Genomic DNA, 16,672 nt, shown 5'->3' with positions numbered 1-16,672 from the left:
GCATGATTAATTCTACACGGTGTTCAAGTTCTTTCTGTGTGTGTTGCTTTTTTGTCGATTTTTCCCTTATGTGTTCTATTCTTTTTTTCTTTCTTTGCTCGCTTCAGGGGTACCCCCGGATTGAATCTGAGAAGGCTGGCTGGTTTTTTCTTGTTGGAAGGCCCGGCTGGCCTGGTTCATGCTTGTTATCTGAACGGATGGTCACGAACGATGTTGAGGGAAAAAACAACACTTTTTGTTCTTCTTTTCTCTCTTTTTTTTTCTTAACGAACGAAGGATATCAGGCAGGGGTAAGGTCGACGTCTCTGCTCCTTTTTTTATGGGGATCGACGCCAGCCCGTCTGGAATCTTGTTGTTTCTTTTCATCGGAAAGATCGAACGGGGAGAATTTTTTGATCACTCTTGCGCGAATTGATCACGTCACATCTACTTTTTGCATGCCTCGTCCGCGTTGGTGTTGCATATCGTTTTATGCAGGATGGAGGGAAATGAAGGTAAATACGCCTTTGTTCCCTTTCTCGTTGCACACATTCTATGGGGGGAATTGGCTTGTTCGGTGCACTGGTTGGGGGATTGGGAGGTGGGGGAAATTGGTATGGATTATCGGGGGAGGGGAGGGGATTGAACGAGTTTCTTTGTGTCTATTTACCCTTTTTTATTTTTTTTCCTTCTCTGTTTTATTTTACTATCCAACTACTCTTGAGCTCTTTTGCGATTGAGAAACCATTTAGTTTTATCAAACTACGTCACTCTCTTCTATATCTCCTTATGTCTCTGTCTGCCTGCCACCTTTTGATACCACCTTTGCGAAATGTCTACTACCCTTCTAGAGTGTGGTGACTTGTTAACTCTTTTTTCTTCATCACCGCCGTGATACTAGATTTCACGGCGGACAACACTTAATGTTAGGGTCCAACTCCTACATACGCTCTTTATGCATGCTCCCTTTCCTTGAATGTATCTTTCTTCTTCTTCCGGGCTATTTATAGTATTAGCTCATTCTTGTATGATAGAGTGTTTAATCTCTCTGCTATCTCTCTCTCTGGGTTCTGGAAACCCCAAAAGAAAAAAAGAAAAAGCTATTTCTATTTGCAGCTGTTTTTTTTTATGGTTAACGATATAAATGGAAGTCTTGTGTTTGTTTTGACCTCTCCAGCTCGTTTCCAAGTTTCGTTTCCATGGCCACCAGATTCAGCGCGTGGGGGCCGCCAAAATCAAAAAGTTTGTTGGGTAGCTTGGGATCTACCACCACCCCCTAAGATTGTTTTCCGACGGAGTTAAAGTGAAAAAGAACGCGGAAGTTCTATTATTCCTGGCCCGACCCGGACCCCGATAATAATATTACCAAGACGTCCTAAGGAAGATGACGCATGCCCCCCCTCGGCTTACGTGCCCTTTACGAGCAGCTACAGACCTCCTAGTGCTACAGAACTGTAAAGAACCTTTTTTGTGTGGCTTCTACCGCTACTGATCTGAATTAATTAACGTTTTAGAAATACATGTACGGAGTAAGAGTCTCGGGTCTGAGGCATAGTTACATTAGTATATTCATGCTTTAAGGTTTGTAAGGGATCGCATGTGGGCGTCATGCGGGCAAGTGGTGGCGGTTGGCGGTTAAGTGCCTGAAGTTCTGAGTAGGAGTTAAGTATCATGGTCGGTCACTCGGGGGGTGTCGCTCTTCGGGCTGACTGTGGCAGCCCTCAACTACATACAATGCAGTCAGTCAGCCTATTTCTGCGCACGTTCATGTAGAGTCGAGCAAAGAAGAGAAGGTCCTAGTACTGTACCTGCGTGTATGTACGCGTACCAAGGAGAGGAGCATATGCGGCGAGTCTCCCCCAAAGGTTAATCTCGTATGCACGAATACGTACGCACAGGACGCTAGCTGTTATCGCTAACTGTAAGGCATAATAGTTGTGTGTCGATCCATGTTGAGACAGTCAATGGTAACGACAGCCTTATGGGCCTAGTTACGGATGTTGTGCAGGTACCTGTAGATATCACCAGGCTTTCTCGGATTTCGGCTCGCTAATTGCGCAAGGCCCACAGATAGGACGGGTACACCTGTACAGGACGGGAAGGTACAGATGAATACATGTAATTGGCGGAGGGAGTAGTACTGTAGAAGATAGTTATTAGAAGTGTCAAAATATACCTATTGAGCTGGGCGTCCGGAAACAAGGAACGGCGATGACAACCGGGATAGTGATATGAGGGAAGTGCGAAGGGGATCATTTAGATAAAGAAAGGCATACTTCGCCATTACTCTGAAATAACGCTCATAAGGCTCTCAATTTGCTAACACATACGTCCGCTGCAAATGATCCAAAAAGGACACCGGAGTAGAGACTGTTTGCTCAATGAAAATGAAATGCTGCCTCGCCGGGTACAGTTCCCTTGGACATTTGGACGCCTCGCCCAATAATGCCCTGTATTGTATTGTGTTGAGATATTTACCTCTTTGAGGCTTTCTTGGCTGATCACGGCGACCTTGTGTCTGGAAGGCTATTATCGTCTGTATATCCACTGGGTCTGTCGACCCCGTGATAACCAAGACAGAATCGGGGATATTTGGTCTGTTGCAATTGATTAGACTGTGGATATCTGTCTGAACCTGAGATGGGAGATGTACTGACCACCTGTAGAAGTGTGAAGCTTGAGGAGCTAAGAGCGTTGTAAACGTTCTCTGGGAGATTGGACTGTATTTATCGCATAAGGATATAACTTCTATTAACTCGATCCTATAGGCACCGCCCTATCTATATATGGAGTCTGTGAATCTGGAGGAAAGGTAGAAAATTCAACTAATAAGCATAGATTCGTGGGGCTATGGCAGTCATAGGGAACGTTGAGCAAGTGAGGGGAGAAATCAGTATGGGGTGTTTATCCCGGACCGAGAGCCAATATAAGGTCAACACGCGGCTGGACCCAAACAACTCTTCAGACCCCTAGCCCTACAAAACATATCCTCCGTGTTTGAAATATTAGAGGTAAAGCTATTAAGGGAAGAATTTATATATGTTAGGTCAGTTAACAGTTTTCTAGCTTGATATTTAACCCGAGAGGCCAGCTAGGAGAGCTGCTCTTAACGGGCTGATCAGCGAGGTGATTTTATAACGATTCTCCAGAGATACATGTATTCGAGTTGGAAACCAAATCTAAAGCAATAAAGCAAACAGTCCTAAAGCTGCAAGTTTGGAAGAACAGAGTTTTGGCTTTCTAGCTGACGAGCATCGCAATTTGGTCAGGTTCTGATTTGGTAAATGGAGTAGCCGCGATTCAATTAAGATGATCTATACCCATCTAAACATTGTATCTAACAGTGACGTTCATAGAGATTCTCAACAAAAATGACGCCGCCAGCTCCGTTTCGCCCAAAATTTCTCAAAGATTAAAGTCAGGAATACACATACCAATGATCAGGAGAAACTAGTGCCCCTTAGGACTACCCACAGAACAGCTATATACAATGGACTAGTAACTATTAATTGTCCTCTATCCAGCGGTAAAACGTAGAAGACAGCCAGGGGACAGGAACGTACTATAGGATGATAGTTGTATTAGGGATTTTAGGTGATGTATGACAAGGACGTGTGGGCGATAGAAAGAGTTTCAAAGTAACGCAACAGCGGATGACGCCCTTGGTTATCATTGTCTTTACAAAATTTGTAGTCCCAATGCACACCGGATAGACGGTACTTAGTAGTGCTTCCATTCCCAACATCCCGGCCGCCGGGTTGGTCGATTGGGGGGTAAAGTGCTGCTGTTATTGTGTGCGTACAGGTATTGAGGTACATGTATATAGCGGACATCACAGCCGTAAATAGCCTCTATTTATAAAAAGAATCAAAAATTAATGCTAGCTCTATCCCATGTGCAAGCCTATATAAATCACGACCAAGCAATAAATGCCATCCCCAAAAGACAACTTCGGCAGCAAAAACTGCAGCAATTTGGGGAACGATAGTACAGTGTTCCTTCCCCTCGTGCCCGACATGGGATTCGAACCCACACCGTCTCCTGCGACGGAAGCTAATGGAGGATGGAGTGAAGTTTTATCCCTTAGACTAATCCGAATAACGCATGCCTGTGGTTGCCGGTTTTTTCTTATAACCCCATCTCACTGAAGGGGCTCGACCTTGGTTGATCTAATCTAATCTTTATCTTTGGTAGGGGGACCTGTCAATTAGTGGTGCGGTGGGTGGTTCGAAATAAAGTCTGACTGCAGAACCCATGCTACGGTGTCAATCCTACGTTTGACAAGCCCTCAATGGCTGTTGTTTATGGGGTGACACTACTCTTTATGGTCATCTGTCCGCCCTCATGAGAGGTTAGGAGGCCTTGCAGCTCGCATCTAGTGTAAGACTGGGCTAGGTGGAAGAGCATCATCGGGTGATCTTTAAAGCTACCGCCAGTAGACGAAAGTTCTGGAGCTTGAATTTGCTTTTTTGGCTGTAGTAGTTCGAGCGCTGTTCTTGTCTCCTGGCCTTTGTGAGATGTCGATGAGAAAGTCTTTGCGTGGACTTTTCGATGTATAAAGCTTAGAGAGTCGACACAGAAGTGGTCATGATGCCCACCTGTTTTGTTTCTTCGTCCTTTGAAATTTCTGCACATGGCTTACTCGTTTTTTTTCTATCCTCTTCATCTCCTACACCCTTAATTTGGCTTCCATCTCATTCTGCCCATATGTACCTTCCCGTCCCGCTCGGGTCCTGAGCCTGCGCTTTCCCTCCCTCCCACCTTTCGTTACCCCGCTAAACGAGTGATAACACATGAACCGAAAGTTACCCAACAGCCATATTTTCTCACCCACGAAACTGCGCCAATGACTCCATGATCCACCACATTCAGGCCCAGCCTACAGAAAGTGTTCCTTCCACTGAACTTCAGTCCCGGGATTCCAACAGCTAACTGTGCATATCCCCTACCATCGATATCTTGTCTAACTTCCGACACTCAGCCGGCCAACCCATACCAAGCAAGGAACCTTCAGCGCGCATCCGTACATGATATCGTCACAGAGGAGAGGTTTAGGTTAAGATTATTTTGTTGATATACCCGCTTCTTGCCGGTGCCTCTACTTTATGAAGGTATATTGTACTCCAAGCATTTACGTATATAGCTCATTCTGAGTGAGAATTAGCAGGGACAACCCAGGTCGTGGAATGCACTACCTGATGCTGGGATTTGAGTTACAGGTTGGAATAAGACGAAGGAAAGGCGTGCTCTATGATCGTTCGGTTCATTTAAGGAGGATGTGGGAATAGGTCTGCACTGCTATGTTCCTTTTGTGATGTTGATATGAATATTTACCCGTCAGCGTCTACCTTGCAGGGATATACCAATTCCTGTTTTTTTTAATCATTGATACAGCGTGTTTCGGTTGGCGCGTAAGTTGTATTGTGTGGGACTGGAGACGGGGAGAGGGCGGATATCAAGACAAAAATTACGGTTTCTCCATCTAGTTAAGGAAGGCCAGTAGGCTCTTGAGGATGGCCACTAAGACGATGAGCTTCCTAAATTAATTAGGTACAGCTCCTACTTCGGTCTGCTTAGGTTGCCGCTGACAGAGACCGCTCCTGCGTCGTAGTGTCTACTCGCACCGTTCGTAGGATATTAACGTGTTTCACCGGGAGAGCGATCATCACCGGGAAAGCAACCGAAGCTCACAGAAGGGCATTATGAGCACCAAAACAATACCTATGAAGCCATACATGTATAGGAGAGTTCTTTTGGTGTTTTTGACTATTTCTTATGATCATAGCGAGTATATAGCTAGGGAGGGTCATCAGCTGTCATCAAGCCTTGATGACCCTCCCACAGCTATATACTCGCTACCTATTAGTAACAATCATCAGAAATATTCGAAAGATATCTCAAAATGACTTTAGTGTATTTAGCTCTGTAATTCTGGGTGATTTTGAATTTTCACAGCAATTCGCGATCCCATTCATGTCATGCTTGATTGCTTCCCAGTGACGATTGCGTTCCCGGTGAAACACGTTAAGCCACAAAGGAAAAAAAAACGATTTCTCGAAGAACGCAGCCACGACCACAAGAGTGCTCAACAGCACTACTCTATCGCCCAAGAGAGGTCATCTGTTTGCGATGATACACCTGTATATGGTGGCCAAGTTTGCAGCGGAGGAGCTGGTGGGGGCGAGCTAGGGTGCTTCGGGAACTACGGATACGGAAGAAGAGATCTGGATGAGCAAGGTAATAAGCTTGTGTCAAACCCTTTCTATCATAGAGATGGTATGGTGGTTGCTTGTTCGTGCATCGGTGGTGTGGGAAATGTTTTGATTCCTGTGCTACCGATCATTGGCATCGCACAAACACGGACTTGGTGATCAATAAAAAGAGCTGGACCATGAGCTGCATTGGCTGAGCTGGATCTAGCAATACAGTGAAGGCGAAGGCGGATAGTATTGTTTCTTCTTTTATTCAAGAAGGCTGACGATCTTTTAGGCTGACTATGGATTACTTTGAGATAGTCAAGCTTATGGGGTGGTGGTTATGAAAGTGATACAGCCCCAGAGACATTCGATGTCGAGGTACGCATACGTGTGGCTCGTGGGTATAAACCTTCTAGAACCTGCAAAAGGAAGCCCCCGCCGAACATGGATGCGGCCATAAGAAGTCTACGGCACTCTCAACATTACGCAGGATGTCTACATCGGGACAGTAATTTGAATCTCACAAGCTCAGTAATCGAAGGATACTACAGCTTTGAAGACGCAGGCTACATATCTACGCTGACAGGGAAGAGGGGCCCCTACATGAAGCTGTGAGGTAGATGGGAAGTGTTTTTTCCTTTTTTATCGAGGAAGAAACATTCACTATCCCATCAACCGTAGCAACCGAGTTAAGGACCCGATTGGGTCCCACTTGAAATAAAGTGACCTTTCTTAAATTCACAGCAACACCAGCTTCGTGAGTACTATATTAGGAGCTCTTATTGGGATCGGTTGATAAACTTTCCCGCTTCTTTGTTATTAGTGAACAGGGCTGGATTATATCGATTTTGTGTTTTTATCGAGGTTAGAGTTGCAAAGTACCCAATTGGAACCTCTGGCTTCTACGGTTCATGGGATACGCTTGACCGCAAGGCTTTTCCTTACAGCAGCTATGATATGATATGATAGGTCAGCTGGTTGGTTCTCTCACCCCACAAAACACCCCGCCAGGAGATTTATAAAACCCATAATTCCACCGTGACCAAAGCTTTGAAGATACAAACCCACTCCACACCTCACCCCCCTACCACCAGCCAGAACCAATTGACTTCTTTCATACCCGTGCTCTAGATCGCCCATAACCAATGGCTGCGTCAACGCTATTCTCCCCGCGTGCGAACTCTGGAAAGATGTTCTTCCTGACTATGAAGATCGAAGATCCTAGAGTTAGAGGTGGTAAGTCGGGTCCCACACAAAATCTAGCAGACCCACAGCTGTAAAGTATCGATTACATATAACTAGATGGATACATATTTCGAGCGCCTAGTTCTCTTGAATCGGATCTCTGCGTCGGTGGATAACTGGGGGAGTGCCTCAGCGCGCTGTGTCCGAGTGTGGTCCATAGGGTATTGCGGCGGGGGCGAGTTTTGGATGAGGAGCTGTCTCGGACAGTGAAAATATCCAGAGTGATGGGGCGGTATTTTGTTTTCCTGGCTTACTTGCAACAAAAGGTGGTCGTTATTGAGTTGGCGTCTCGCGGGAGATGGGATATACTCACTGGTTTATGAGATTGGCTGCAATCTTGTGTCGACTAGCTAGGCCACAGTGAGTGCTCTTGCATCGCTCACTCTTACTCGGGCTCCAGCAATGAATAGCAAAACCCTGCTTTTTTTTTCTTTCGGTTTCCTATAGTAGACTTTGCTTTGTACAATATATAATGACGGCAGGCCAATTCTACCAAGAAAAGTGCTTCTGGGGGCATCGAAATGGGGGAGCTAAAGAGACTTTACCAAGCAAAGGAAAATAAACTCACCTACGGCTTGCAATCTGTTGATCCTACATTATACCACCACCCCCAGAATACCAGATAGATATCAGTGTACCACCCAATCCCACCCTGACTGACTGACCACGCCCACACCTACAGCAGCCGAGATTACAGTCTCATAGACACCGGGCGAAGACGACGTTCCCCTAAATTCGCGCCGACGGGGAATGGAGCGCAAGGGTATCGCGGTTTAAGTGCTATAATCGCATCCTCTACAGCGGTAAGGCGGGTTGGTCCCTACTATAATCGTATTGAGGAAGTTGGTGGGTCAATTGATGAGTGTGTAGCTTAGAGATATAAGCTAGCTCATGAACTCTGACGCTATCGGGTTGGGGATGTTATTGCTATTTCTATGCGGAACAAGCTATGCTGTATATGTGCGACGCGGTATATGGCCAGCCGGGTGCGATGATGATATCCACAAATGGGACCGTTGTGGGTAAGTGAAGTGAGCAGCTCAAGTACCACCCCATCCACTCCCCCCCCCAAGGCTGTGACTCGTAGCCCACTCAGTCCTGCCTCTATGCGCCCAGAATACGACTTCCTGAGAGCCGGCGCACGTTGGGACGGTACCGTGGGTTTGTCGACTATATATGCCGGTGGGTTCTGGATTTGCGCAGGGGCCAGCGTGTAGATGAGTGGATTAGTTAGGCAGATGTGTGTTTGTGGTCGATTGCGGGTGGTGTGTGGGTGATGTGGGTGTCGGTGTCGGTGTCGGTGTCGGTGTCGGTGTCGGTGTTGGTGTTGGTGAGGGTCTGTATGGGGACTGTTTGCTATTCTATATAAGTGGAAGGTGGAATAACGACCTCTTTGATGACTAGGGTGTTAGGACTAGCTAAGAGGGATTGTGGAATATCTGGCTGCGGGGCCTGGGTTTATAGAGGAGTGTTGGTGCGTGGGGCATGAGGAAGTCGCAGTTAGTATGTAGTGGTCATTGTAATGGCTAGCGCTGGGTGTTGCGCCAAGATGCGAAGAGAAAAAAACCGGGGATTCAATCATTTCCATTACTGTGATAGTACCGATTCGATTATTACGAAAACGACGTGCATGTCCAAAGTAGACGGGAATAAAAAGATGCTGATGTATTATTTCTACCTGCTGGACTACATGTATCTACCTACCTACCTACCTACCTACCTACCTACCCACCTGCCTACCATTACCCTCCCACCCGCCCCCCCACCCCTCCCCCCGCCTCACCGATTCACAATCACCACATCCAACCCCTCCAACAGCCCCAACACCTCCCTCTCCCCCATCCCCAACTCCGTACAAATCTCATCCACACAATGCCCCCCATCCACCCACCTCCACAGCGCACCCGCCCTCTTCTCCCCATCCACCACGACAGGCCATCTATGACTCCTATACAAAAACCCCTTCACCACCCCAAACGACACAAACCTCCTGACATCCACGCCGCCCAACCTCCCCGCATTCTCGACACACCACTTCCTCAGCACCACGCCCTGGCTCAGACTCGTATACATCTCCAGCAGCCGTGGAAAGGGGACGCGGGTGCCGCTGGTGCTGACATAGGCGGCGCACTCCTCCTGGGCGGCGACGTCGGCGACGAGGCTGCTGATCTCGGCGGTGCAGGCGTAGATGGCGCCGAACTGGAAGACGTCCACCATGACGAGGCAGCCGTAGTAGAGCAGGTGCTCGATGCACTTGCGCGTGAGCGTGTAGTCGCTGTCGGAGAGGTCGGCGATGCGCTTGGCGCTGTTGATGCCGTCGATGTAGGGGACGATGCGCTGCATGGTCAGGTCCCAGTTGACGTCCATGAGCTGGTCGAGCTGCACGGTGAGCAGGGGGACGTGGTAGGGGCGCACGGGCGGCGGGGGTGCGTACGTGGGGAAGAGCTTGAGGTTGAGGGTGTTGCTTTCGTCTACGGGGGTGGGTTGTTAGTTCAGCTCAGCGCTTGTCTGTCTTGCCGCTGGGGGGGGGGGGGGGAGGAAAGATACTGATAGGAATCATGCACTCCGAATAATTATTCAGATCCTCCATGACCTGCTCAATCAGCGCATACACGCCCGCCCTCGTCACCTCATTACTCAAGAACCCACTCTGCTCCTCGAGCGCCTTGAACAGCTTCGCCACCTTGCGCACCACGCTCTTGTACGTGCTGTACTCCACCTCGGCCTCCACCACGATCGCAAAGTTGAAGATGAACTCGTTGCGCGCGTACTTGCGGTCCGGCAGACACACGGGGTACCCCAGGATGCGGTAGGCGCCCGTGCACACCGTCACCAGCCGGTCGCACAGCTCCTGCTTGGGGATGATGTGCGGGCTGGTGGTGTCGAAGTCGAACAGTGGCGGCGAGGAGGAGGAGCAGGCGGGGGAGGGGGAGGGCGTGATGGAGCCGTCGGGCACTTGGTAGACGACTTGGGGCCCTTTGCCGGGGTGGAAGTGAGAGTAGAAGATGGACTTGATCATGATGGCGTGGGTGGAGGAGGAGGGGTGCGTGGGCGGGTGCATAGCGGTGGGTGTGTGGGTGGGCGGGCGCGGGTGTGCGTCTTGCTGCTGCTGCTGTTGGGCTAGGGCGGGAGGGGCATGGCTGCACTTGGCAACGGGTCTCTTCTAAGACTGCAGACCCCTCTCTCTCTCTCAACCTCCCTCCACCCCACAATCCCCAACTTCAACCACCACCACCACCACCACCACCACCACCACCACCACCACCACAAACCACCACAAACAACACCAATGTCATCCCCCACCGCCGCCCCCTCCTCCCCCACGCACACGCCCACCCCCACGCCCACACCAGACCTCTCCCGCCCCGCCGACCCCCTCGCCGCAGGCCTCAAGTCCCTCCTCGACCCCACAATCAAGCAGACGACCGAGAAGCTGCTGCAGGTGCACCAGTCCCAGCTGGAGCTCAACGCGGAGCTCACGCGGCTCGTTATGCGTGAGTACTCCCCCTCCCTCTCTTCCTTAGGTTGGCGCGGTTGCTGAGGAGGGAGCAACAAACAGAGCTGAAGCACTATCTGGACACGACGGATCCGCCGGCGCTGAAGCCGACGGTGGTGAAGCTTGCGGCGGTGGGGAAGCGGCTGGCGGTGGTGAATAGTGTGTTCTCCCTCCCCCTACCCCCCAATCTTTTGGGGGCTGTTTGTTCTGGGCGGTGCTGAGTGCTGACGCGGGGTGGTGGTAGATTCGCTGCAGACGATACAGGGCCGGGTGAATAAGCTGTATGTGCAGATGAGCAAGCAGCGGATGCCGTATTCGCATTCGCAGTAGTGGTGGCGGTGGCGGGTGGTGGTGGATATATCACGGCGCGATTGGGCGGGACCGGGGGAGGGCGGGAGGGTGGTGGTAATGTTTAATATGAGATGAGATGAGATGAATTGAACGTATTGTGTCTGCGGGCAGGTCGGTTTTGCGAGGGGCGGGGGCCCGGGGGGGGGGGGGGGGCGGTATCATTGATGTGATGGGTCTGGAAATTGGTATGGGGATCATTCAATTGGCCCTGTGGTATTATTACATGTGAAGTGGGATCTGCGGTCTGCGAGGGTTCTACAAGTGGATACGGATTCGAGAGATAGATTCGCGCTGGGTGTTTCGAGCCGCCAATTTCTCTAGTCAAAACCATACGCCCACCTATCAATCGATCCAACTACGCTTCTTTCCTCTCTAAAAACCCGCCCAACGGCCCATTGGTCTTCAACAACTATGTAATTGATTGCCTCAAAAAAAACCTCGGGCCAAAAAAGAGAGGACCGCAAGGATATCAATCTTGAGTGTTATGGAGTAGGAAATCAGCCCAATTTACTACGTCCCGGATATTGCGCACAAATTATGGCTCGTAGTGAGTGCCAGATGCTTTGGTAAAAAAATATCTACAATAACTATAGACCACAATCTAGGCTCCCGCTGAGATTCAATCGTTACATGTAGCTTGATCACTCCTGGGAATCTGATAAAGAGAAAGAAAGAAGGAAACCAAAAAGGAGGAAACAGAGCTGGTCATGCTATATACATTAGTTGTGAATACAAGCCAAAAATCGAGTGTCGGTTTCTGGTGCAATCAATTGACGTAGTATTCTTGCGCCTTGTTGTAGAAAGTATCGTCAGAAAAAAAATACCCACAAAGACAAGTCGTTCAAACTAGGTTTCTCCTATTTTAGACTGCTTATGGTAAACCTCAAACTTTCCGTACCCTTGAATTGAACGCCCTCATCAACTAAGCACCGTCGCATTGTAGTCAGTAGAAATACTCTATCCCCCTACTCTTCAAACATTGGGAAGCCCAGATACTTACCTAACATGACCTCTAGACAAACACACCGCCTTACCACAAATGCCGTCTTACTATAAACATCCTCTCAGCACACTTAGAAAACAACACAGGAGGTGATCCATGTCTTGAAGGTAACTGAAGCAGTGTGCTTACGCTACACCTTTAGATCTGTAGGGAGCCCGAGGTACTCAAAACCGCGGGGCTTCCACTGGTCTATACCTGGAATTGAGGGCAGCTTCAAAGGGCATATAATAATCGGATAGAGCCTGGTATGCACGGTTTTTTTTCTTGCTCAGACCAGCCTTTGTGCAATTGGTATTTATATATGGATGAGACGTGCGGCTTGGCCGGTGAGCCCCAGAGAGATTCTCACCGCAGAACTAGATATTTGTAGCTTTAGGACGAGGCCTGTTGGTGCCTAAGTCTTAGACTACCTCCTTATCAAAGGAGCCAATTATTGCCAAGTTTCTTCGTCAGGTTGCGTCTCACCAGGTATCATTTTCACAGTACATATGATTAAAGATCTCTGACATGTCGTCTATATCTCTAAGAAAAGCAGCTGCTAGAAGAGTACAACTATGAATCCTATAGCGAAGAATCTTTTTAGTAATCATTCCGCCGACATATAGCTATAGATACGGGATTTTGAATGTAAAATTTAAACCAAAAAGAGACATGAATTTGGAATACTTATTAGGCCTTATATATATTTTGACGGCTCCAATCAGGTCCATTATAATTAGAGAAATTGATATACGTCAACATGTATAGCCTAAGCATGGCAGTCGACTGAGAATCTCAATTTAGATAAGCTAGTCGTTGTTAGAGAAAGTACATACAGACCATTGCGTTTGTTTTTGTCTAGAATGCGGAGGCACCTACTGCTCCTGTGTCACTGAACCCACTCTATTCCATCCCCCATCTTCATCTTGATTAGGATCCCGTGGTTTCAAAACAGCAGAAAACTAGCTCTCTACTCCCCGAAAGCGTGGGAAAGCCTCTACCCCTGGACACAGTGAACTCTTCCATCGTCGTTATACCATCGCCGTTTTAAGGAGGCTTCCGAGGTCTCGTGGCTATCTATTGGTGGCTCAAGTCGGAGGATGTATGGTGCGTGATTGTAAATGCCATTGCTCTTTTTTGTGCATTGCAGTTGGTGGTGCAATATAGGATTGAGATGGTCATCGTAGGTTCGCTCTATAGTCATGAAACGTTTGCAGTTTACAGGGCGGGGTGATAGCTAGTGGATTTAGTGTGAGAAGTCGGAAATTAAGAAGAGGACTTTGTGGTTGTGCGAGCAGACGTTATAAGTACATAGCCGGAACTATATGTAGGTTTACCATCACAAGGCCGGAGTTCGTAGCTACTTAGCTACATGACGTAGCGGAAAGTACATGTACATTATTACTGTCGGATCGGAGAGGTACATACATGTACAGACGTCTAAGAACACAAGTAGACTTCAAAGTCCAACAACTCCGCCCAAGGCCATCAATGCCCCCCGCATCGCCCTCTCTCCTGCCGTACTCAGAGGGAAAGCAGCACCGAGGGGACTTACAATTACAAGATCGCTTCGGAGAGTTGTCACCGAAGGGAAGAATTCCAGCATCGATATATGATGCGGGTCGACAGGTAGATTCTGCGTTACCACGAAGCAAGATTCGGAGACTAACCATACTACGTATACAAAACGGAGCCCAGCGTCTTTCATATGTACTCTAAAGATCAAGAGATCCGCTACAATTCCATATAACCATCTTCTTTACGCTCGAAATTCCTATCATTACATATACCCACCATTCTTCACCGACTGTCTCACACCGCAGGGGCCTCCACTACATATATACAGATTCTGCCGGCAGTTTTGCGGTTCTGTGCTGTATGGAAGGGTATCATGCAGAATGTCGTCAGTCGGGGTACGTGCGGTTTTCGGGGATTTACGCCTGAAAGGTCTAAGTCTGTGCATTCTGGAACTGCTTGTCGGGCTTCTATGAAGCTGAAGCTTTCCAAAGGGGTTTCGGATGCCGATGGTCTCGCACGTACCGCCAAGTAATATTTATGTGGTGGTGGCATGTTATTGGAGATCTACCTTGACGGAATTTCTTTTTGGCTGTTGAGAATCTTACAGGTTGAGAGAATGATTGATATCGCTCTATTGGCATCAACTTAAGGATCTAGGTACACCCGCAGGAAAAAAGTGAGGAAACAGCGGGTGCAACCCGTCCAAACCCCAATGCAAAATTGGGGATAAAAATGAAAAGTAATATAACTAAACAATAAAATACAGAATAGATACTATGGCCTCTAAACTATATTCACCACCCCCTATGATCTCCCTAGTCCTTTACTACTGCTGCAATTCTCTTTGGCATGCTGTCAATGGTTTTTATATACATTTCCCCCAATCCGGCCTTTCCTACTCTTCCCTAGCTTGGGCTTCAATAACTTTTATGTTTTCATTCGGAGTAGCCTCTATCCACTTTCCAGACTTGTCAAAAGGCATGGCCATGGAATACTCGTGGGGTTGTATTGCGGGTGTGGGGATGTCAAGTTGGAGGCACCCGTTGTCACGCTCAGGCTACTCGCTGTTTCCTCACTTTTTTCCTGCGGGTGTACCGGGGGTTAAGGGTAAGTACTGAGAACCCCATTTTGAGCTGTAAGGGCCAGCGGGCGTCTGCTATTGGTCGATTCAAAAAAGAAGGACACTTGGCGGCCAAGAGGTTATTTGAATTGTGTGTGTTGTAGCTTTTGCAATGCAACCTCCATCCCCTCTTTTCCACTGATGCTCTTTCCAAACTCCACGAAAAACATGTTTGAAAGTTTAGGATTGCTATTAAGGTGATGGCCAGAGCAAGGGCTATTATTTGGTTATTTTTTTGTATTTTTAGGGAAATATTTAGGTTTTTGAGTGAGTATATATGAAGTGTCTTTGTACTTTTTTCCCCCATACAAATTTCAGGGCCAAGACCAAAATTCATTGGCTGCTTTTTGGTTGCCATGGGCGGTTCCCATACAAAATCCAAGGCGTCTCGGTATTTAAGGTGAACCCCCGGTACATGTACAGCCATATCTCGAACTCCATGTGGACAATCACACGAGAACTCCCAAACGCGCAAATCGGAGCTGACCGTCAATACTTTGATGCTGTATTCCCCGTCCGGAGATTTTTTTTAGGAAGGGGGATTAATGTTTATGTATTTTTCCGATGCTCAGGCGAGATGCGGTTCCCTCGGTAGCTTCCTTATTGAAGATCTACCTTCCGTCTACTGATCCAAGCAGGACCTTAGTAAATTAAGAGGGGAACGGACGAAGATTAGTAGATTCCGTAATGGGAATAGATTGTGGCGCACCGTAACCAAGAACGGTTGGTATGTAGTTTATTTAAACCTCCCCCGTTAGAGGCCTCGTGCTCATGAGCGTGGGTTATTGGTCAAGTGTTAAATAAGAACTGCCACTTTAATACTAGCAACTAGCAAATCAAGCCTATCAATGGAGTGGCGCACGATAGAGAAAATCCGCCAAAGCAGGTACCGTTGACGCCGTTCTGCAACTTAACTCTCATACCGGCGAATCATCACCCAGCCGCCGCACCACCTAAAACAAGATTAGAACAATGCTCACAGACAGGACTTTTGACCGATATGTTCAAATTTGCATTCTTCTTTCCTCCTTGGAATGGAAAGGGCTGGTGGTTAGGGATCGGCAGTACAGTGCCAAGAACTGAAATCCTAACAAGGAAGTTCACAACATCGCAACAACGGTTTTAATGCACACTTTGGGATATCAAGACCGTGGTTTGCACTATCTCAAGCGTTATCCTCGAAAACAAAATCTTCAGCCTGCACTGATCCGCGATCTCATATGTACGGCCCCTATACCGTTGATCAGGTGCGTGAACACAAAAAAGTATATACTACATGTACTCTACACTACCACGTACAATCTTCACATTAGTTACAGTACTGTAAGAGTAACAGTCCTATCTATATAGACAAATAAACGTACGAACTGTTACCAGATCGGAATTTCTACATGGGCAAAAGCCCTACTCTAATGGTAGTGTGCACAGAACTAAATAGCGTAAAACAGAAGTCAGTAATACAGAACAAAATACTTACAGGCTTGAGATTTAAACAACTATTAATGTACCAAAAAGATCCAATTCATTCTCATCAGTTTTTTTTAGACACCAAATAGATTCCACTAGCCACATGTATGCCAATTAAATATGCAGTTGAGTTAAGGTCAAGTCCGAGCAGATCGCCCCGCAAGCCCCACTATACAGAATAGGATCTTCTGCCTAGGGTGATGAATATGGCCTTGGAATTTGTACCTGAGCAGGACAGGGAACGGGGTTGGTGATAAGCTTGCCAGGGGAATATTCGCCCCGCCACTTGACCCTGATCAGGGTCATGGGTAGCTATC

At 47.8% G+C, this 16,672-nt stretch overlaps 3 protein-coding genes across 3 annotated transcripts; 2 read left to right on the top strand and 1 right to left on the bottom strand.

Moving 5' to 3' along the window:
* Window positions 1-7,321: 7,321 nt before the first annotated feature.
* On the top strand, window positions 7,322-7,631 carry LAJ45_04985 (uncharacterized protein; the record flags this gene model as incomplete). Its single annotated transcript, XM_046114559.1, has 2 exons — window positions 7,322-7,412; window positions 7,504-7,631. 2 exons carry the CDS (start codon window positions 7,322-7,324, stop codon window positions 7,629-7,631), a joined length of 219 nt encoding a protein of 72 aa, XP_045972108.1.
* Window positions 7,632-9,200: 1,569 nt separating this feature from the next.
* On the bottom strand, window positions 9,201-10,482 carry LAJ45_04984 (uncharacterized protein; the record flags this gene model as incomplete). Its single annotated transcript, XM_046114558.1, has 2 exons — window positions 9,201-9,892; window positions 9,969-10,482. The coding sequence occupies 2 exons, from the start codon at window positions 10,480-10,482 to the stop codon at window positions 9,201-9,203; spliced, it is 1,206 nt and encodes a 401-aa protein (XP_045972107.1).
* Window positions 10,483-10,710: 228 nt separating this feature from the next.
* On the top strand, window positions 10,711-11,247 carry LAJ45_04983 (uncharacterized protein; the record flags this gene model as incomplete). The annotated part of the gene is made up of 3 exons (XM_046114557.1): window positions 10,711-10,915; window positions 10,981-11,076; window positions 11,162-11,247. 3 exons carry the CDS (start codon window positions 10,711-10,713, stop codon window positions 11,245-11,247), a joined length of 387 nt encoding a protein of 128 aa, XP_045972106.1.
* Between the last annotated feature and the right edge of the window lie 5,425 nt (window positions 11,248-16,672).

The sequence above is a fragment of the Morchella importuna genome (genome assembly GCF_003444635.1).
Source record: "Morchella importuna strain M04M26 chromosome Unknown Morimp01GS013, whole genome shotgun sequence".
NCBI lineage: Eukaryota > Fungi > Ascomycota > Pezizomycetes > Pezizales > Morchellaceae > Morchella > Morchella importuna.
The sequence above is the reverse complement of the archived record's forward strand: the minus strand, read 5'-3'. Positions and strand labels throughout refer to the sequence as shown.